This window comes from Mustelus asterias, chromosome 3 (genome assembly GCF_964213995.1).
Source record: "Mustelus asterias chromosome 3, sMusAst1.hap1.1, whole genome shotgun sequence".
Classification (NCBI taxonomy): Eukaryota; Metazoa; Chordata; class Chondrichthyes; order Carcharhiniformes; family Triakidae; genus Mustelus; species Mustelus asterias.
In genome coordinates, this window is record NC_135803.1 from 151,102,125 (window position 1) to 151,125,462 (window position 23,338).

General features: G+C 42.3%; 1 protein-coding gene across 1 annotated transcript in view; it reads left to right on the forward strand.

Annotated features, from left to right (window-relative positions):
• Positions 1–17,453, forward strand: part of prkar2aa (protein kinase, cAMP-dependent, regulatory, type II, alpha A) — a 323,658-nt gene extending 306,205 nt beyond the window's left edge. Inside the window, exons 14-17 of the mRNA XM_078209955.1 lie at positions 2,410–2,484; positions 6,260–6,325; positions 8,497–8,635; positions 10,843–17,453. Coding sequence (XP_078066081.1) covers positions 2,410–2,484; positions 6,260–6,325; positions 8,497–8,635; positions 10,843–10,976 — 414 coding nt within the window. The 3' untranslated portion in view covers positions 10,977–17,453. The remainder of the gene's footprint in view (positions 1–2,409; positions 2,485–6,259; positions 6,326–8,496; positions 8,636–10,842) is intronic.
• Positions 17,454–23,338: the final 5,885 nt, after the last annotated feature.

A 23,338-nucleotide genomic window follows, 5' to 3' on the forward strand; every position in this document is an offset into this window, starting at 1 on the left:
TCTGTCCTTACTGTCCAGGGCAAATGAGCTGTTTGAAGGTATCCCTAGTTTTATTCTGCAGCAGCTGCTTTGAGGTTTATGCGAGTGACTCTCAACATTTCCCCAATTTTGATAGACCCATATTGACCAATGCCTCATTTATTATATTTTGTTTGAAGTGTATTAATTACTTTAGAATGATATTAAAAGGTTCTTCTCCTATAATCTGAATAGTTAAAATAAGGGTGGTAGTGCTGTAGTTTTTCTATGTTTCTATTAGGTAGGTCTAGAAGGTAGGGATGTATTCAGCACAACTTGTGGGCTGAAGGGCCCGTTTGTGCTGTAGTTTTTTCTATGTTTCTAAAAATTTAACCTTTCTTGATGGATTTTCTTGTTGCTTTGACGAATGAGTGTTCAAGTTTTTTTTTAAAGAAAGGACTGGTTTGTGGTCTAGGTTGGTGTTATTTTGTATTTGGTGGCAGGCCACGTCTCACTTTGTATAACCGATTGCAAATACTGCATCTAAAGTCTGTGTAGAGGGATGAATTGAGGCATTGGCTTTGGGTCACACTTGCTTGATCTGAAGACGCCTGTATCTGTTCCCCATAAATGTCAAAATCACCTGATGACAGAGACTTCTCTGTGGGTTTGACCAAGATTGTACTGGGATTCAGCTTAGACCGTAAGACAAAGGAGCAGAAGACAGTCATTTGGCCAATTAAGTCTGCTCTGCCATTCAATGAGATCATGACTGACCTGATGAGATAATCCTCAACTCCACTTTCCCATCTTATCCCCATCGCCCTTACTGATTATCTCAGCCTTGAACATAACGATCCAGCTTCTACAACCCTCTGCAGTAAAGAATTCTACAAGTTCACTACCCTCTAAGAAAAGAACTTCCTCCTCATCTCTGTCCTAAATGGACGACCACTTTCTCTGAGAGTATGCCCCTTTATCCTAGACTCTCCCACAAAAGGAAACAATCTTTCAGCATCTACCCTGCCAAGCACCCTGAGAATCTTGTATATCTCCATTAGGTCACCTCTCATTTCAATGAGTACAGGTACAACCTACTCCGCCTCTCTTTATAAGAAAATCCCTTCCGTACCTGGGATCAACCTAGTGAACCTTTTTCTAGATAGCCTCCAATGTCAGTTTTTCTTTAGTTAGATAAGGGGACCAAAATTGTGGTCTAACTAGTGTGTTGAATAGTTATAGCAAGACTTCCCTATTTTCATTGTCTATTCCCCTTGAAATAAAGGACAACATTCCATTTGCCTTTTCTATTACCTGCTGAACTTGTATGCTAGCCTTTTGTGATTTTTGCATGAGGGCTCCCAAATCCCTCCAAGCTGCAGCTTTCTGCAGTCTTTCTCCATTTAAATAATATACAGCTGCTTTATTTTTCCTATCAACTTGCATAACTTCTCATAATTCTACATTATATTCCATCAGCCAAGTTTTTGCCCACTCTCTTGGCCTATCTGAATCCCTCTGTAAACTGTGTCATCCACACCACTTGCCTTCCCGCCTATTTTTGTATTGCCCACAAACTTGGCAATAGTACCTTCACTTCCCACATCCAAATCATTAATATAGTAAATAATTGTGGCCCCACGTTACTGCTTCTGGGATTCCATTAGCCACAGGTTGCATCCTGAAAATTCCCCTCCTTATCCAAACTTTATCTTCTATTAGAGCCAATCCTCTTGCAAGCCCTGAGATTGACTTTCATTTTGGGACGTCCTGTGGCGCAGGTCCCCGTGTTCAGCTGGCCATAGAGCACTGCGTGAACCCTGCTAATCATGTGACCGACTCAGCGAAGCTGAGCTCTGAGCATGCTCTCTATCAGGTATGCAGCATTTTGCAAGAACATCAGTTCCAGGGATTTTGTCCAACCACCTGATGTTGCAAGTAGATCTCAGACTGTGAAGGTGGAATGCTTCGAGTTGTGTTCTGTGTGTGATGCAGTAGGTTGCCTAGGTCTTGCACACACAAAGAACTGATGTAAGAACCATTGCAAGGTAGACTTTGATCTTTGTTTTGAGACAGACTCCATGCTGTTTCCAAAGTCTGAGTGAGCCTTTCTTTCACAAATGATAATTAATACTAATTCACTTGTTAATTTTAAATCTGATAATTGATAGATCTTTGCTAACCAGAAGTATTGAGGCATATTTGACAAAGGCAGGCCTATGGAATTAAATCACAGATCATTCATGATCTCATTGAATGACAACAGCCTCGGAGTTAAATGACTATCCTGTTCCTATGCTCTGAAAACTACTCAATTCCTCAACATGACCTTTTAACCTATCCTGGTTACATTGCAGTAATATCCAAAGTATTCGCTGTCCATTTTAATTGAGCTTTGTTATTCACCTTGACTTTTGCTGGTAATCTCCCTAATCATTACTTATGTTTCAGGCTTCGGAAAGAATGAAGATTGTTGATGTAATAGGAGAAAGATCATATCGGAACAATGAACTTATCATTTCACAGGTAAGTAATTGGTTTACCAAGTATCAAATTAGTTCTATTATGTAGAAAAGCAATTCATCTATATATTAAACCCTCCCTCTACTTTTGCATACTTAAAACATTTCCAATTTCTGATGCAAGTAACTATTCCTCACATGAGTGTGCGTGAGTAGGCTGTTGAGCTACAGGGAACATCACAACAATTCTAATGAACACTTCAAGTAGGTGATCATTTGATGGGAATCTGGCTTGTTTTTCCATTAGAGTTGCTGAGATGAATCACACCGCCTGGCTGAGATCAGCTAATTCCACATGGACTACAAATCGGACCTAAATCTTCCTGTTCTGTGCAATTCAACTGTTCACTGCCTTAAAAAATGCTGAGCTACTGGGGATAAGCTACTTGCAAACTAAATATTCCAGAACCCAGTTCTTTAAAATATGGATAATTCAAAGCCAGTGTTGATTTTTTAAAAACTGTATTTTTTCATTGTCACATGTGAATATCTCTGGCAAGGCCGTCATTTATTGCCTATTCATGAGAAGCTGGTGACGCCGCTGAGTAGTTTGCTTGAGGCACTTGAGAATAAACCAAATCAGTGTAAGACTGAAAGTTGTACATAGACCAGGCGAGTAAGGATGGCAAGTTTCCTTCCCTAGAGGACATGAGTGAACCAATTGAATTAATCCTGGAGATTCTGAAATTGCTTTAGAATGGAACAAATTAACCATTAGATTCAAGACAAAGATCAATAAGTTCTTGGATACTGAGGGAATTGAGGGGACTGGAACAGTCTGGGAAGGTGGAATTGAGGTGGAAATCACCCCTGATATAAGAACATAAGAACTAGGAGCAGGAGTAGGCCATCTGGCCCCTCGGGCCTGCTCCGCCATTCAGTAAGATCATGGCTGATCTTTTTGTGGACTCAGCTCCACTTACCCGCCCGCTCACCATAACCTTTAATTCCTTTACTGTTCAAAAATTTATCTATCCTTGCCTTAAAAACATTCAATGAGGTAGCCTCAACTGCTTCACTGGGCAGGGAATTCCACAGATTCACAACCCTTTGTGTGAAGAAGTTCCTCCTCAACTCAGTCCTAAATCTGCTTCACCTTATTTTGAGGCTATGCCCCCCTAGTTCTAGTTTCACTTGCTAGTGGAAACAACATCCCTGCTATCTTATCTATTCCCTTCATAATCTTATATGTTTCTATAAGATCTCCCCTCATTCTTCTGAATTCCAATGAGTATAGCCCCAGTCTACTCAGTCTCTCCTCATAAGCCAACCCTCTCAACTCCGGAATCAACCTAGTGAATCTCCTCTGCACCCCCTCCAGTGCCAGTATATCCTTTCTCAAGTAAGGAGACCAAAACTGTACACGGTACTCCAGGTGTGGCCTCACCAGCACCTTGTACAGCTGCAACATAATCTCGCTGTTTTTAAACTCCATCCCTCTAGCAATGAAGGACAAAATTCCATTTGCCTTCTTAATTACCTGCTGCACCTGCAAACCAACTCCTTGAGATTCCTGCACAAGGACACCCAGGTCCCTCTGCACAGCAGCATGCTGCAATTTTTTGCCATTTAAATAATAGTCCATTTTCTTGTTATTCCTACCAAAATGGATGACCTCACATTTATCAACATTGTACTCCATCTGCCAGACCCTTGCCCACTCACTTAGATTATCTATATTCCTTTGCAGACTTTCAGTGTCCTCTGCACACTTTGCTCTTCCACCCATCTTAGTGTCATCTGCGAATTTTGACACACGACACTTGGTCCCCAACTCCAAATCATCTGTGTAAATCGTAAACAATTGCGGTCCCAACACTGATCCCTGAGGCACACCACTAGTCACTGATCGCCAACCAGAAAATTACCCATTTACCCCCCTCTTTGTTTTCTGTTAGTTAGCCAATCCCCTCTCCATGCTAATACATTACCCGTAACACTGCACCTTTGTCTTATGCAGCAGCCTTTGGTGCGGCACCTTGTCAAATGCCTTCTGGAAATCGAGATACACCACATCCACAGGTTCCCCATTATCCACTGCACATGTAATGTTCTCAAAGAATTCCACCAAATTAGTCAAACATGACCTGCCCTTCATGAACCCATGCTGCGTCTTACCAATGGGACAATTTATATCCAGATGTCTCGCTATTTCTTCCTTGATGGTAGATTCAAGCATTTTCCCTACTACAGAAGTTAAGCTAACCGGCCTATAGTTACCTACCTTTTGTCTACCTCCTTTTTTAAACAGTGGCGTCACATTTGCTGTTTTCCAATCTGCGGGAACCACCCCAGAGTCCAGCAAATTTTGGTAAATTACCACTAATGCATTTGCTATTTCTCCCGCCATGATAAATTGCAGAGCAGGCTTGAAGGGCCGACTGGTCTACGGATGTCGCTATTTCATATTTTGTCCTTACCAGGTTTCAAAGACTCCAAAGATGTGCGGATTAGGTAGAATTGCCCTTTAGTGTCAGGGGGGCTAGCAAGGTAAATACATAGGGTGAGCGGGGTAGGGCCTGGGTGGGATTGTTGTCGGTGCAGGCTTGTTGGGCCAAATGGCCGCCTCCTGTACTGTAGTGATTTTATGATTCTATGAATACCAAACACCTTTACATGCTGGAAAAAAAAACATTTCTGAGAAGTTCATGAGTCTCCAATCCCTCTGCTCCAACCTTCCTTGTTTCTTAGCTGGTTGTAGCAGCACGGACAAAGCTATGAGGAGCACCTCTTGTTCATCAAAAGTTTGAAAAATGGTATCCTAACTATTGTCCTCATCTCATTGTCTTGTAATCGGAACTGATCAGCACGCTCCTTTCCTAGTTTATTCTTTCGTATAATCTCTAAACTGTGGAAATACTTACCTCCATCAGTGCTTCTGAGTGCCCTGCAACATTGGCATTGATCAGTTGGCACTGTTAGCCCATGAGAACTAATAATTCTGAGACTGTCCCAATTTACTCTCCGAGCAAACAATGGGGACAGGTTTTGTGCTATTAAACTGAACCTGTGTCAAATTCTGACCCCAGATACTCGTAGCAACAGGAATAAATCGTTCAGCTCCTCAAGCCTCTGCTGCTCTGCACCTCAATTCTATTTGTCTGCCTTTGTTCCATAGCCCCTAAAACCCATGTCTAACTAAAGTCTATCAAAATCAACCTGGGAAATTTCATTTGCCCTCAGTATCATTTGTGGGAACGAGTTCTTGATTTTCACTATTTCCAGATTTCATTTCTAGATGGCCAAGCTCCAATTTTAGATTATGCCCTCTTATTCTCCAGGGACAAGGGGCGAGGTATAACTCAGATATCAGAGGGACGTTTTTTACACAGAGTGGTGGGGGCCTGGAATGCGCTGCCAAGTAGGGTGGTGGAGGCAGACACGCTGGCATCGTTTAAGACTTACCTGGATAGTCACATGAGCATTCTGGGAATGGAGGGATACAAACGAATGGTCTAGTTGGACCAATGAGCGGCACAGGCTTGGAGGGCCGAAGGGCCTGTTTCCTGTGCTGTACTGTTCTTTGTTCTTTGTTGTTCTTTGACACAGTCTTTGAACCACTCCTCTACTTAGTTACCCTATTTTATGTTCATAAAATGTTTGTAAAGTTATCTGCAGCAAGTGAAATTTATTCCATTGAATATCTTAATTCTTACAACAGTTATGTGCATGCACATTACAAGATTTAAGCAACTACACAGTTTTACCCTTGAGGCAACAAATTGCTATGAGGTTGTACTTTTTTAAAAAAAAACTAAAGTCTTTCTATTTTTACACAGGGTGAGAAAGCTGATTGCTTTTTCATTGTAGGATCGGGTGAAGTGAAAATCATGATCAAGAGCAAGGTAAGAGATTTTACTGGCACAAATAGAGACCAAGTGATCACAGTTTACAGTTACATATAGCCAGCAGTGTTTGTGACTAGAGAAAGGAGTTAACATTTCTGGTCAATGACATTTCATTGATACCTAAAAAAAGATGGGGGTTTCGCTTTTTAAGCAAGTGCAGAATCAGATGAAATGGATGGATAAGTGGGTAGAACCAAGTGTGAGGTGTTGTGAGGGGTGATTAAATGACAAAATATGCAAGACAAAGACGGATGGTAACAGGACAAGTAAAAGAACAAAGAACAATACAGCACAGGAACAGGCCCTTCGGCCCTCCAAGCCTGTGCCGCTCCCTGGTCCAAACTAGACCATTCTTTTGTATCTCTCCATTCCCACTCTGTTCATGTGGCTATCTAGATAAGTCTTAAACGTTCCCAGTGTGTCCACCTCCACCACCTTGCCCGGCAGCACATTCCAGGCCCCCACCACCCTCTGTGTAAAATACGTTCTTCTGATATCCATGTTAAACCTTCCCACCCCCCGAACCACCTCCTTCCCCCCCCCCCCCCCCCCCCCCCCCCCCCAAACCACCACCACCACCTTGAACCTATGACCCCTCGTGAACGTCACCACCGACCTGGGAAAAAGCTTCCCACCGTTCACTCTATCTATGCCTTTCATAATTTTATACACCTATTAGGTCACCCCTCATCCTCCATCTTTCCAGTGAGAACAACCCCAGTTTATCCAATCTCTCCTCATAACTAAGCCCTTCCATACCAGGCAACATCCTGGTAAACCACCTCTGCACTCTCTCTAAAGCCTCCACGTCCTTCTGGTAGTGTGGCGACCAGAACTGGGTGCAGTATTCCAAATGCGGCCGAACCAACTGCAACATCAGACCCCAACTTTTATACTCTATGCCCCGTCCTAAAGCAGAGTTATTACCCACATTTGCCAATTGAGAAAATTGGAGTGGTTTGTTACAATCTAAAATTGTTGAACTAAGTGTTGAGTCCAGAAGACTATGAAGTATCTGATTGAAAGTTGAAATTCTGTTCCTCAAGGTTGCCTTGAGCTTCATTAGATCCAAAGCTGAGGCCAGGGTAGGATGAAGAATTAAAAGTGGCAAGTGACCAGAAGCTCAGTTACACTTGGGAACTGAATAGAGGTGTTCAGCAAAGCAACAACCCTATCTGCATTTGGTCTTGTCACTGTAGAGGATTACACATGGTGGACAGTGCATATTTATTATGAGTTGTACAAGTAAATTGCTGTTTCACCTGGAAGGACTACTAGGACAATGGAAAAGAAGGGGCAAGTGTTGCATCTTTTGTGCTTGCATGGGAAGGGAAATGGAAGAGTGGATCAGGATGTTAATATCTGACTCATGAATACGAAGGCGCGAGGGCAGGAGCTAGTGGAGCCAGAGGATTAAAGTGGGTAAAATAGCAGCAACTATGAACAGGAGAGGAGCATTCCAGATTTTATTGGAGCTGCTGCTTCTAGGCTGGGAGAAAGAAACTGAGGGATTATGGGGAATCCAGAAATTGAGAACAAAAATACAACAGCCTAATGGCATACACGGACAAACAGCAGGAAGAAGGCAGGTTAAATGTTGGGGTGGGGCAGCTGATGATGGACCACATGACTGTTGAACGTTGACTTTGTTTTTCAGATGATCGAGAAATTTTCTCTGCATTTGACAGTAATTTCTAACTCTGTTCCCTGTTACAATACTTCTACGTTGTGAATGTAGCTGACTGCTTTATTACAGGAATCAAAATGCATCAACAAAACTTTAATCATTTAGCCAAAGGAAATGACAAATGCATTGACTTCACTCTTTGTAGTTTGCCCATAGGTAGTAGTTTCCAAAAACTCGGATTACCTTTTTAAGATTTGGATGGTTGAATTTTGATACAAGTTTCTGTATACTTGTACCTGAACTTCAGCTTTGGAGGTCTAATCGGTGGGAGCAGAGTGGGTGCAAGGATGGGAAAAATTGTGGATTAAAATTTGGTTAAGGGCCCTCCAAAGCTGAACTTTTGAGTGCATGGTTCTTCAGTGAGCCCTTTTTATAATACAGTAATTCAGTGCTTTCTTCAACCTGTTTTGATACAAACTGATTGGTTAATAGAGAAATAAACACACAATGTACTCAACTTGCTGTATCTGGTTTTCTTAAGACACAGGCAGATCAACAGGAAAAGACAGAGGTAGAGATTGCCAGATGTACCAAGGGGCAGTATTTTGGAGAGCTAGCACTGGTTACCAATAAACCCAGAGCAGCTTCAGCATATGCTGTTGGAGATGTCAAGTGCTTAGGTAAGTATTCTTTCTCTTCCATTTTGTTGGTGTTAAGTCTGACATAATCTAATTTTCCTTCCAAGTGGCTTTATATTGTAAATGTTACCTGTGATTGATAATTGGATCTTGCATCCAATTCTAATAATGCTGTGGACATCCTATCACAACACACAGGTGATCTCCAGATTTCACTTTAAAAGTCTATTTTGTTAGAGATAAGAGCATAAGAAATGGGAACAGAAGTACGCTATTGGCCCCTCCAGCCTACTCCACCATTCAATACAATCATCACTAATCATCTGCCTCAACTCCACTTTCCCTCCTGCTCCTTTGGTTCTCTGAGACCAAAAATCAATCTATCCTAAACTTGAATATACTCGATGTTGGAGCATTCGCAACCCCTTGCAAAGTAAATAACCAAGTTTTGCAATCCTCTGAATAATTTTTTTTCTCTTATTCTCAAATGATCAACTGCTTAATTAACTGACATTGATAAAGTTCAATCAGATTGTAAAGACTTTATACTTACAATCTTTGATGTTGTTCACAACAAATGCCCAGTGCAGATGTTTGGATTTTAGTTTATTACATAATTTTTTTAAAAAATTGTAGCTGCTGGGTGCTTAATTCCCCAGATAGCAGAAGCAGCCTCTGCTAAGCCCCTTTTTATAACCTTGTATCATAGAAACCCTAGAGTGCAGAAAGAGGCCATTCAGCGCTATGAATCTGCACCGACTCTCCGAAGGAGCATCCCACCCAGGCCCCTCTCCTAACTCTGCCTACCGAGCCTTTATCTTTGGACACTAAGGAGCAATTTAGCATGGCCAATCCACCCAACCTGCACATCTTTGGACTGTGGGAGGAACCGAAGGAAACCCACGCATACTCGGGGAGAATGTGTAAACTCCACACAGACAGTCACTCGAGGCCAGATTTGAACCAGGGTCTCTGGCACTGAGGCAGCAATGCTAACCACTGTGCCACCATGCCGCCCAATTCGATACCTATCCTGGCGTCTCAATGCAATACAACCAAGGAGCAGGATAGGTTATTCAGCTTTTCTGGAGCCTGCTTCTCCATTTAATAAGATCATGGCTAATCTGATAAATCTGCATCACGCCTACCCTCCCCTCCCCTGCCCTGCCAATTTAACTTATCACTCCCTTGCTTACCAAGAATTTATCCACCTGGTCCTTAAAAATATTCAAGGCCTCTGCTTCCACCACCTTTTTGAGGAAGCATTCCATAGACAGTCAACACTGAGTGAAAACGTTTTTGTTTTAAATGGGTGACCCCTAGTTCTAAATTCTCCCACAAGAGGAAACCTCTCTCTCCACATCCACCTCGTCAAGACCCCATAGAATCGAATGGAGGCAGTGGGGTAGTGGTATTGTGTCACTGGATTATTAATCCAGAGATCTCCTCTGGGCACCCTGGTTTGAATCGCACCATGGTAGATGGTGAAATTTGAATTCAATAAAAATCTAACTAAATTCTAATGATGACCAATCAATCAACTGTTGATTGTCGTTAAAATCCCATCAGATTCACTAATGTCTTTTAGGAAAGGAAATCAGTTGCCTGATATGTGACTCCAGATCCACAGCAATGTGGATCCCTCGGGGATGGGCAATAAATGCTGGCCCAGGCAGCAACACCCACACCCATGAACAAATAAAATGTTTCAATCAAATTGCCTCTTACTCTTAATTCCTTTGATGTGCCACTTTACCAAATGCCTAGCTTGCTGTGTCATGTACTGTTTACTTAATACTTGATCGTTGAGAAAATAATCTAGGCTAAACTAGTTTTAAGTGCAGTACTGAGGGAATGTCTGGTTTCAAGGAGCTCGAGAGAGAGAGGCTAAATACTTTGCTGGAATCTTGCCTTGCCCTTTTGCTCCACTAAAATTATCTGTTTTTTGGCCTTCTACATTATTCTAACCAAATTAGTCATAGAATCCATAGAATCATAGAATCCCTACAGTGCAGAAGGAAGCCATTCGGCCCGTCGAGTCTGCACTGACCACAATCCCACCCAGGCCTTATCTCCATAACCACATGCATTTAGCCTAGCTAGTCCCCCTGACACTATGGGGCAATTCAGCATGGCCAATCCACCTAACCCACACATCTTTGGACCTAATATGTGAAATATTTTGTCGACCTAGAGCAGTAAGATTATTAAGTTTTTTAAAAAATATCTTTTTTTTGTCTCCTCTGCAGTGATGGATATTCAAGCATTTGAAAGGTTGTTAGGCCCTTGCATGGACATCATGAAGAGAAATATAGTGAATTATGAAGAACAACTTGTCTCCTTGTTTGGTACCAGTTTGGACTTGGAGAATCCTGGTATATAGGCACGTTGTTATCCAGTGCCTTCTCAGTTTGATGAAAGCAAAGTGAAAATTATCCACACACACAAATAAAACTCCCCACAGAAAAAATAAATGGGCAAAGCAGCATTTTCTGGCTCTTACCATCCCGTGGGGCAACTACGATGTAATGATGAAATACATTACCGCCCAGCCAGGGATAGGAAAATGTGTGGCATATGTTCGTTTTTTTTCGTTATCTACCTTCTTGGATTTAAAAGCATATATTCTGTATCTTGATTTTTTTTTTCCAAAAACCAGAAAAAAATGTTGGTTTATGAATTATCAAACTGAACAACAAAGACGAAGACTAAATGTAATTTTTGATAAGATGAAATGAATGAGATTGTGTTTCTTTGTTACTTCTATAAGTAGGTGAACAGTTCTTGCCAAAAAAAACTTTAAAAAAAAACTATGATTGTTGTAAAGCTTTGATCGCTTCAGTGGTTTCACCACTGAGTGTTACATTGAAAAGTATCTGGGATAGGTGTTAATGTTTCATATAAAGCTTTAAAGATCCCTGAATTGTGTTTTAAAAAAAAATAGACCAGATATGAGCTGCTCCAAATCCAGGGGTTTCTGAAATGCAAGTTGTGCATCTATCATATTCAGCATGATGCAGATCCACAGTGTGATATAAATCGGAGGTGACAAATGATGATCTTGAAGAACAAGAAGGGTGGAAAAATTGTCAAATTGCACAATTGGAGCAGTTCAGCCTTATAGCCAGTCTCCAGTTTGTTGCTCTGTGCATTTAACCGCACACACGTGCTCAAAAAACAGTGCTGTTCCTCCCTATGGTGTTTCTGTTAAAACCTTGTCAAGGTGATACACAGCTGCCACTTACTGTAACGTTTCTCTCTTTCCCCACCCCCCCCCCTTTTTTTTTGTTGAGCTTTTTTAGCTTGGGTTGAATTGTGTATTTTTTTAATGAAGGGGCCTTCTCAAGTGCAGTGATTTTCTGGTGCACCTTGTGTATGTTGCTTGTTGCTGCAATAGCTAGTAGTTTGCGTTATTAGACACTTTTCCTACAAGCAAAACCCAATTGAAGAATGCTGTGCTTTTTCATCTTTTGCTTCCATTTTGTTGTCCTAATATCTGTCTTGTTTTTCCTTCTCCCTTCTCCAATTGCTCCTGTATCTTATACAAGGCTTGGGTCAGGAAGGATAGAGAGTTTCAGCTTGCCAGACAGGAATCGGCACAATCGAGTGATGTGCAAGGGTTGTGTCTGCCCAGTTACTTTCCCTGTCTGCTGTTTTTTTGCGGCCCAGACCATTCCATGACCTATGTGTACCCCTTTCAGGGAAATGTCGAGCAGCCTCGTAGAGACGAGTATTTGAGATGTCATATCCCTAACTTAGAGCTCAAAGTCTCATATTCAAGAGCTGTGGCATGATAAACTGTAATTAGAAAAGGCTTTTGAGGATTTCAGGTGTGACCAGAATCATTAATAGTTCTGTTCCACAGGAGTATCTGCAGTCATTAAATCATGAAAAAATGGCTGTTGATCTTAGCTGAAGAATATTTTTTATGTGGTGTAACTAGTTACAATGCAGTGATTACTGCCACCATTTTATCTTAGAACTACTTGTTTTCTTTAAACTTCAAATTGAGAAATATCCAAATCCTAAGGTTTAGAAAATTTTGATTAAGGTAATTTTTTTTAAGGTTGAGTGTATATTTGCTTCAACAAACCTATGGTTCACCCTTCAATAAATCTAAAGTGTAATCATTTATTTTTCTTATTGGGACAGTCAAAGTAGATTCAGAAATACTGGCGAATGAACTGGCTGCTGTGATAATTTACCAAATTTTTATTACTCAACTTTCTTGCATTACTCATTACATAGCAAGTAGTTGGCTTGTCGGACTGGTCCTGGGTTTAATTCCTCAGTCTATGTTGAATTAAATCATAAGCGTGCTTGCTGGTGGAGATCAGTAAAGGGCTCAGCACTGCTGCCTATCATTTCCACCCTTCCTCACGACCCAGCTGACAGTTAGCCATGGGGAGAGAGCAGGTTCATGCTTGATGGGGTCAAGTATCCATTTAGCATTCGTTGCTGAGACTTGTGCATGGAGAATCGCCACCAGAGTGAGGTACAGAAGGGCAGCTGAAGCCTGTGGACCCATACCCCATCCAAGGAGCTTATATCTTCAGGCGAGAAAATTGGCAGAAGACAAAAGAAAATTAAAGGTGTTTTTTTGACATGAATGAACTTGCTTTAGTAATTTTTCTTTAGTTTGGTACTGATTTGAGTCTTTAATCATTTCAATAAGATGCGCACCTACTGTATTTGCTACTGGATTTAACAATAGGGGCTGATGATGTGACCTTGATGTAGCAAGTCCAGTGCAGCTCATGCTAGTGATGGCCTGGGCAGATAATGCAAGATCAGCTAACTAGTTCTGGGGGTTTTAAAAAAAAAATCAAAATGTTGTGAATGCTGCATTGAGAAATTCCTGGCATTGGCAGCTCACACAGGGCTGCTGGTGGTTAGAAGGTACCATTCTTCCTGGAGATAAGGTAGGCACGTGATAGTTGAGTGCCAGCATCAAAGTGGTCTTTTGAGGCAACAGTCTGTTAGCAAGATGATCCTTTTGGACCACCTAGGAGGAATCAATTACCGATCGAGTAAATGTTGAACAGATGCTGTACTACTGAAACACTCTAGTTACATTGTGAATAAAATCCATGGCTGTTGCAATAAGCCTCGCGTAAGGTTCGAGTGTATGTTCGCATGTGCAGGTTACGAGTGCCAACAGCATGTGGTTGCAGCATTTTGCCCTCTGACCAGTAATGTGGTCTCAGGGGGAACACTGCAGTGCTTTACATTGCATTCTCCCATTCTACTCTATTTTCAATCCACTTCTGTTTTGGATCACATGGGTTTTGGTATTTTAATGTAAATGGGGCTTTCCATTTATCAAAAAAAGTTTCAGTTTTGTTCCTCTCTTGCTAAGTCTAGGTTTTGCATCCAGTAGTAGTCTCCAACCTTATCTTGTCTAATTCAAGCTCAATTAAATGGACTGTTTTTCTGTTTTCTACCACTACTTAAAACTAAATCAACGTTGTTTGACATTCTGACCTCAAAGAGAACAGAGATGCTGTTAGTTTTGTTGATTGTAAACATTGTACGTTGCACTGAAGGGGCTGTAACGTTAGAATTTATTAACATCTTAACGGCATAATGACTGACACTCCAACAAGAACTCTGAAGGTAGAGGAGGGACAGAAGACTATTCTGGCCGGAGTTGGGCAGGTTGATTTGGTGACTTAGATTCTTTCAACTTTTATTTTTAAACATAAAACCCGTAAGACATGATGTTTTATAATCATTGAAACAACTTCAGGGCTGGGATTTGCCATGGCTTCACAATGGTTCAGCTGCTGCCTGCCTAACTTTCCACACTCCACCTTCTGGACTGACTGACTATTGTGGTATATTTTCAAAGACATTTGAGTCACTGTAGCACTTTGCCTAAGTAAGCACAGAGTGACTTCTGATAAGTAGAACATCACAGAAAAGCCCCATTCTCTGGTTACCAGGAATTATTCTGGACCACAACAGCAACAAATTAGGTGGAAAGCATTCATTTTTTTAGTTTAGGCCCTCTAACCCAGTGGCAGCAAGTCCAGTTGTACCGCAGGTGATCTTTTGGCTGGAAACTTGCATACGTTTTATATTTTCACTGCTGATGCCTATTGGCTGTGAATAAAGCCGTGTACAGAACACAGCAGTCAAATTGCACTCCATACCAGCAATGTTGGTAAGATCCATTGTTGATCACATTGTACAATTCTTTGAACATTTGGAGGATTTTCTAATTATAATTAGGTAGCTCTATCGCTATATTTCTAATATCATGCAATAGTTGCAGTGCAGGGGGCTATGCATCCCATCATGTCTGCCCTGGCTCTCAGAACCAATTGAATTGCTCATTCAATGAGCCACCTTCTCCCTGTAATCTTGGCCCCTGAGGATTTTGAATACCTTTATCAAATCTCATTCCAAGGAAAAAAATCCCAACGTCTCCAACCTTATCTTTTATAACTGAAGTACATTGCAAGTGGTGTTGAACACAGTCAGTCGGTCTAATGGCTAAAACCTGCAAAATTGTCACAGGTGACACTGCAGAACCAAATGGAAAATGTTGACATAGCTGTTCACAATAGTAAACGTGAAGGAAAAGACCACTTCCCCAACCACCTGCCTGTGTATCTACAAACCATCTCTTCTATTTCATTACCATTTAAGCTGCACTTCCTTTTCCTGTTCTGATTTGTCAACTTGCGTTACTTCAGAATTTTTCAAAATTGAACTTCCTCTGTCCCCTTCACTTCCCCGTCCGTTTTTGTGCTCTACACTTTTCAGAATGCTTGCTATGAGTTTGATGTTATCAGCAAGTTTCAGTTTTGTTCCTCTCTTGCTAAGTCTAGGTTTTGCATCCAGTAGTAGATAGAGCAATACCAACATCGTTTTTTTGTGGATCACTTGTCCTCACCGTGTCTCTGTTAATGTGACCACATTCCACTGAATTCCGTGCATTATTACCTTTGCTGTAAGCCACTTACGAGATACCTTTAACAAATGCTTTTTTGAAATCCATTGTGCTCGATTATACAATATTTTCTTTAGCCTCTTATTTCTTGAGTGAATTCTATAAGTTTAGTGAAGCATTTGCCGGATCTTTTAGTAAGCGTTATTGACCGGTCCTGAATAACTTTTTTTAAATATTAGTGTTTAGTTATTTCATCCCACGTTTTAGTTGGCGGCTGCCAAGACATCAATAATTGCCTTGTAAGGCATTGTCAGTGAAAAGGCTCTCAAGCTGAATAAATCGTGCCCAATGAACAGCAGTCTGTAGTATGGAGGGAGGGAGGGGGGGGGGGGTATTTTTTAAATTCCTAACGTGACCTGAAGTATTAAAATCCTTGTTTTTTTTTACTTGACTGGTTGAGACCCGGGCTTCGCTGTCATGCTTTACGGCTATCACTTGAGCTGACCTTTCTGTGAGTTTACTGTCTTAGGTTATCAATTATTTTATATCTGACATAGTCTGGATTATTGTTTCTTTAGCGCGAAGGGGATAAAATGAAGGATTTGTGGTCGATTGCAGTGTTTTTATATCAAGATCTCACACTTCATGTAAAGAAGAAATAAACTGGCTGTTTTCATTTCACCGGTGGAATATTTGATTATTAGGCTTAACTGATTACAGAGGATGTTTCCTATTTCACTGGCACTGTGATGCTCCTCTTATAAACGGTGTATTTCTGCTCCAAAATAGCACACTGCTGGAACATAGTAACACACACACCATTCAGTTAGCTCATGGCTAATCTGAAATAGCCATCAGACCAGACAAACCTCTGAAAATGTTAAAAAAAACAGATTAACACACTGGAGGGGCCAAGCCATTGTACCTGAAGAGTCCTAATGAAACACCCACGTTGAATTGTGTTAAACTCCCACTGTCTGACTAATTTTGAGATTTGCTTTGAATCCTATATTATACTGGCTCTCTGCATTCCATAGAGTAAAACCAAGCTTCAATCATGCAGTGATAAACGTACAGACTGCCGCCTCCAGCAGACTCCACACGTCATTTGTTTTATAAAGCACATTTTTAATAAAATTATTTCAACCTCTTTGTAGCTTTTCCAATTGGAATTCGTTGCCTCCACTGCTGAGTTTTCGCATCTGATGCCACAGCATGATAGGGAAGAGCTTAACAACGAGACTTTTAGGCAAGAGTTTCAGCATGGGTTGGCACCATTGAAAGAGAAGATTGTTACTGCGAAATAATACTGCTGTTTTACAGAGGTGCAGCACTCCTTTATATATGTATGCAAATGCCTGTTGTACAGTGGTGTGCCCTTTATGGAACTAGGGGGTAAATAGATTTTTAAAAAGGAAGACGCTGCCTCTGCTATATTGCTTATCCAAACCCTTCTGATGATTTGAATAAACAGGATTGCTTCTCTGGTTTCAAATCTTATATCAATCACATCGTTGTATTGATAGAGGCATAAAGGTTATTGTTTGGAAATGTAACCTGGGTGGCCTGACATACTAAAATTAATATAACAAGTGAACTAAATTGTAGTGGTCGATATGATGCCTGACCTGCAGTCGATATTATTTAACTGATGGTAAGTGTATCGTTATCTTTCAGGAAAGGGTAGTTCTGGCTTGGTCAGGTCAGGGGGTTTAAATTCCATTCGCACCAAAACCGACTGTCTTTGCACGTTAACTGTTGTATGTCTGCTGCATTTCAAATATCTGTATTAATGACATCCAGCAAGGTCTTTACTGGGACCTGCAGGTCTGTGGAATGGTGCTTGACCTCCCTGTCACCACAATGATCTCCTTCCGTTCTAAAGTCCTCCCACCATTTTATTTTTATTTTGAAAAATTGTCTTTATTAAGATTATTCAATTGAAAATTAATAAAAATGAAATTCTAGAAGTGTTGCTTTCTTATTTCAGTAGCTTTTTGTTTTATTGAGAATGAAGGCCTTTGTACTTCAATCGAGGCTCTTGCCACCTCAAAAGAAGTGCTGATCTCTATTGTAACATTATTTTTCCTTGGCAGATGCATATTGATAAGTGTCATTGAGAAATATTAGGTTGAATCTTGCTGAAAAAATAGTGTTCAGGACACACACTACGCAAATAAGTCAGCTTTACGCAAATGACAGCTTGCCCTTAGCTACGCCATCGTCAAGATTTGCTGGAGCTCTATGTTGCTGCAGAAATTGATGACTGCAGATAAATGTGGGTGGGACGGTGGCACAGAGGTTAGCACTGCTGCTTCACAGTGCCAGGGACTCGGGTTCGATTCCTGGCTTGGGTCACTGGAGTTTGCACGTTCTCCCCATGTCTGCATGGGTTTCCTCCGAGTGCTCCGGTTTCCCCCCTCAGTCTGAAAGACATGCTGGTTAGGCGCATTGACCTGAACAGACACCAGAGTGTGGTGACTAGGGGAATTTCACAGTAACTTCAATGCAGTGTAAATGTAAGCCTTGTGACTAATAAATAAACTTTAAGTGTTAAAGTGCCCTTTTGATGATATGATGCTTGTTAATTAAGTATCTAATAATCTCTGACCCAGAAAGGGAACCAACTCAATCTGATCAATGTCAAATCAACATGTGCTTTTAAAAGATTTTACTAAGACCGAACTTTTAATTTCAGTCCTTTTGTCTGACTAAATTTTTCTCTTAATTTAATCTTTCTCTGAAATAATTGGAAAATGCTGGAAGAACTCAGTGGGCCTGACAGAATCTGTGGAGAGAGATACAGAATTAACATGTCAAGTCCGATACAGAGGAATATGGATAGGTTGAGTGGGCAAGGAAAATGTGAAATTATGCACTTTTTGGTAGGAAGAATAAAGGAGCTGAATATTATTTAAATCGGCGTGGGGGGGGGGGGGGGGGTGGGGGTGGTTCTCAAATCACAAAGCTAGCATGCAAGTTCAGGTAATAGGGAAGTGCCAATTGATTCGAGCAGCTTCTTAAACTTTATTCATTAGTGTGAAAAGTAGGCTTACATTAATGAAATTAGTGTGAAAATTCCCTAGTTGCTACACCACGGCGCCTGTTCGCGTACACTAAGGGAGAGTTTAGAAATCATAGAAACCCTACAGTGTAGAAGGAGGCCATTCGGCCCATCGAGTCTGCACCGACCACAATCCCACCCAGGCCCCACCCCCACATATTTACCCACTAATCCCTCTAACCTACACATCCCAGGACTCTAAGGGGCAATTTTTAACCTGGCCAATCAACCTAACCCGCACATCTTTGGACTGTGGGAGGAAACCGGAGCACCCGGAGGAAACCCACGCAGACACGAGGAGAATGTGCAAACTCCACACAGACAGTGACCCGAGCCGGGAATCGAACCCAGCCAGCCAATTAGCCAGCCAACCCATTAGCACAGCCAATGCACCTAACCAGCACGTGTTTCGGAATGTGAGAAAATGGAACACCCAGAGGAAACCCACGCAGACACGGGGAGAATGTGCAGACTCCACGCAGACAGTGACCCAAGCTGGGAATCGAACCTGGCTCCTGGTGTTGAGAGGCAGCAGCGCTAGCCGCTGTGCTGCCCTGCTGCCTTCAGACCTTTGAATGGACCTACGTTATATTAAGTTGATCTTTCTCTGCACCCTAGCTATGGCTGTAACACTATATTCTGCACCCTCTCCTCCCCTATGTACTCTGTGAGCCGTATGTTTTATCTATACAGCACGCAAGAAAAAATGCACGTGACAATCAAGTCCATATAGCCAACTTGCAAAGTTCAACGTATAGTGAGCCATATTAGATGTAATGCAATTGGACAACTTGAGACCAGAAGATTTAGGAACAGAAGTAGGCCAATTGTCCACTGAGTCTGCTCTGCCATTCAATGAGATCATGACTAATCTGATATGATTATCCCATCTTATCCCCCTAACCCTGACTGATTAAAAATCTGTCTATCTCGGCCTTGAACATACTCAATGACCCAGCCTCTACCAATTTAGAATTCCATAGATTCACTACCCTCTGTCTTAACTGGGTGACCCCTTACGCTGGGATTATGCCTTCTAGTCCTAGACTCTCCCACAAGGAGCAACAATCTCTCTGCATCTACCCAGTCAAGCCCCCTGAGCATCCTAATTGTGTTAAGAATTGCACTGAAAACCAATTTAAGATTGGTTAAGATTGCGGCAGCATGATGGCACAGTGGTTAGCACTCATAGCGCCAGGGACCTGGGTTCAATTCCAGCCTCGGGTCACTGTTTGTGTGGAGTCTGCGTGGGTTTCCTCCAGGTGCTCCAAAGATGTGTAAGGTAGTTGGATTGATCAGGCTAAAGTGTCCCTTAGTGTCAGGAGGATTGGCAGGGTAAATATGTGGGGTTGCAGGGATAGGGCCTGAGTGGGATTGTCGGTGTGGGTTTGATGGGCCAAAATGGCCTCCTTCATCACTGTAGGGATTCTATGGTAATCAGTCAGGCTCACAATATATTCACACACAGGACCGAGTCCTTTGCAGACGAAAGGAACAAGTGCACACTTGGCACCTTTTCAACTAAACGAGAGCTTGGTGGAATGTCTTGACCAATGACTGTAGGAAGCAGAGCAACATCATTTCTCTGGTCTGAGAGACTATCACCAGGTATGTCAGCGTGGCTGCTTACTGCGCCCAAGGCACCCTCCAGTGCAGGAAGCAATTAATGATCTTGCCTGCTCTTCCGGGCTGTGTCTTCTCGCAGCTCCCTCTGGCATCAGACTCCCATTGTGGTATCACATACTCCGAGATACTCTTCATGGATCCAGCATACTCATTAGTTGGGGGGACACATATTACACCACACACTTTCTCAGGGAAGCTTTCACATCATCACCAACATCCCATCCGCCCTGTTGCTCTCAATCCATCCTCTGTCTCTTTGGGTGAGGGCTCACCACACACAGGACATGCATTTCACCCAACTCTGCTGCATCTCTCCGATCACATCAGGCCTGGGTAAGATACTCTGTCAGAGAGTTTGGTTTCATCGGCCAGAACATTGAATATAGGAGTTGGGACGTCTTGTTGAAGTTGTACAAGACATTGGTAAGGCCACACTTGGAATACTGTGTACAGTTCTGGTCACCCTATTATAGAAAGGATATTATTAAACTAGAAAGAGTGCAGAAAAGATTTACTAGGATGCTACTGGGACTTGATGGTTTGAGTTATAAGGAGAGGCTGGATAGACTGGGACTTTTTTCTCAGGAGCGTAGAAGGCTGAGGGGTGATCTTATAGAGGTCTATAAAATAATGAGGGGCAGAGATCAGTTAGATAGTCAATATCTTTTCCCAAAGGTAGGGGAGTCTAAAACTAGAGGGCATAGGTTTAAGGTGAAAGGGGAGAGATACAAAAGAGTCCACAGGGACAATTTTTTCACACAGAGGGTGGTGAGTGTCTGGAACGAGTTGCCAGAGGCAGTAGTAGAGGGGGGTACAATTTTGTCTTTTAAAAAGCATTTAGACAGTTACATGAGTAAGATGGGTAGAGAGGGATATGGGCCAAATGCGGGCAATTGGGACTAGCTTAGGGGTTTAAAAAAAAAGGCGGCATGGACAAGTTGGGCCGAAGGGCCTGTTTCCATGCTGTAAACCTCTATGACCCTCAGAATCGGCGCAGACTCAATGGCCCAAATGGCCACTTCTGCACTGTAGGGATTCTATGATTCTCTGATGTTTTGAAATAGTTTGTAAAGTGCTCAGGAGTAATTCAATGTCTTATTCTATTCGCCGTGCTGTTACTCCTGTTTTAATATCATTCTCAATATTCATTTTAAGCCAAGGATTGGTGGCTTGCAATGTGCAATTTTCACCCAATTTTGGCAGTCATTGGTTCCACCGGTTAGACACACTAAAAAGACTTGCATTTCTATAGCACCTGTCAGATGTCTTGAAGCTTTTCACAGCCAATGAAGTACTTTTTGAACTGTAGTCACTGTTGTATTCTAGGAAAGGTGTCCAATGTATGTGCCAGCTGTGAGTCATAGAATCCCTACAGCGCAGAAGGAGGCCATTTGGCCCATCGAGCCTGCACCGACCACAATCCCACCCAAGTCCTATCCCTGTAAGGTGTGCTGTTGTTCACCCTGTGCACACAAGTCCTCGCTACTTAGTGTAAAGGAACATTTTGAAACCTGATTTATGCACAATTCAAAGTTTCTTAGCCGGTGGAAAAGAGCGGTCAACATTTCTAGCTCTTATCCGTTAATATTCTTGTCTTCCTTTGGCCAGTATCTATGGATTCTGTTTCTCCCACTTCATTTCCTTTGGGCTGTTGCTTTTCTGCACTGGCCCTGCAATATTTCAATTGATCCCGCTCTCTCCAGGCCCCTGTCGCTGATTTTAACTCTCTCTCCTGCACTCCTGCTGTTGGAACTTTGTTTCCGATTTTAAATCCACATCAGGGACCCTGAACTTCAGCATTTATATATCAAAGTGCTTCAGGAATGGAGAGGAAAGGCTGTTGACAGCACTGCCCTGATGTCGTGCTTCCCCTCGGATTGGATATCTTGGCTCTGCTGTGACCAAACCTGACACCACAGAGGCGCCTGCCTGCTCCTCGTCCAGACTAGATCACACACTTTCCTGCTTCATATGTGAGTGGAAGATATGGAAAAGTGAATCGTGTGGAGGACGGAGAAGATCTGCAGAGAGATTTGGACAGGCTGAGTGAGTGGGCGAGGATATGGCAAATGGAGTATAACGTTGAGAAATGCGAGGTTATACACTTTGGAGGAAATAATAACAAATGGGATTACTATCTCAATGGAAACAAATTAAAACATGCTACCGTGCAAAGGGACCTGGGGGTCCTTGTGCATGAGACGCAAAAGCCCAGTCTGCAGGTACAACAGGTGATCAAGAAGGCAAATGGGATGTTGGCCTATATTGCGAAGGGCATAGAATATAAAAGCAGGGATGTCTTGATGCACCTGTACAGGGCATTGGTGAGGCCGCAGCTGGAATACTGTGTGCAGTATTGGTCCCCTTATATGAGGAAGGATATATTGGCATTGGAGGGAGTGCAGAGAAGGTTCACCAGGTTGATACCGGAGATGAGGGGTTTGGATTATGAGGAGAGGCTGAGGAGATTGGGTTTGTACTCGTTGGAGTTTAGAAGGATGAGGGGGGATCTTATGGAGACTTATAAGACAATGCGGGGGCTGGATAGGGTGGAGGCGGAGAGATTCTTTCCACTTAGTAAGGAAGTTAAAACTAGAGGACACAGCCTCAAAATAAAGGGGGGTCGGTTTAAGACAGAGTTGAGGAGGAACTTCTTCTCCCAGAGGGTAGTGAATCTCTGGAATTCTCTGCCCACTGAGGTGGTGGAGGCTACCTCGCTGAATATGTTTAAAGCGCGGATGGATGGATTCCTGATCGGTAAGGGAATTAAGGGTTATGGGGATCAGGCGGGTAAGTGGTACTGATCCACGTCAGATCAGCCATGATCTTATTGAATGGCGGGGCAGGCTCGAGGGGCTAGATGGCCTACTCCTGCTCCTATTTCTTATGTTCTTATGAGTGCATGTGCGTATGTGTCATTAATGTGTATGTGAGTGCCTGCATGCATGTGTAATTAATCTGTATGTGTGTCTGTGTGTGTATGGATGTGTAATTAACCTGTATGTAAGTGATGGAGGAAAATAAGATCTCTCATTTTGATATTTCACTTTTGGGTCTCCACTTTGTGCAGATACAGTTTTTTCTCTCAGGCAGTCTGCAGGGGCTGCTGTCTGTGCTGAGAATTCTCTCAGCCCACCTATCTAGACCAGTGTTTAAA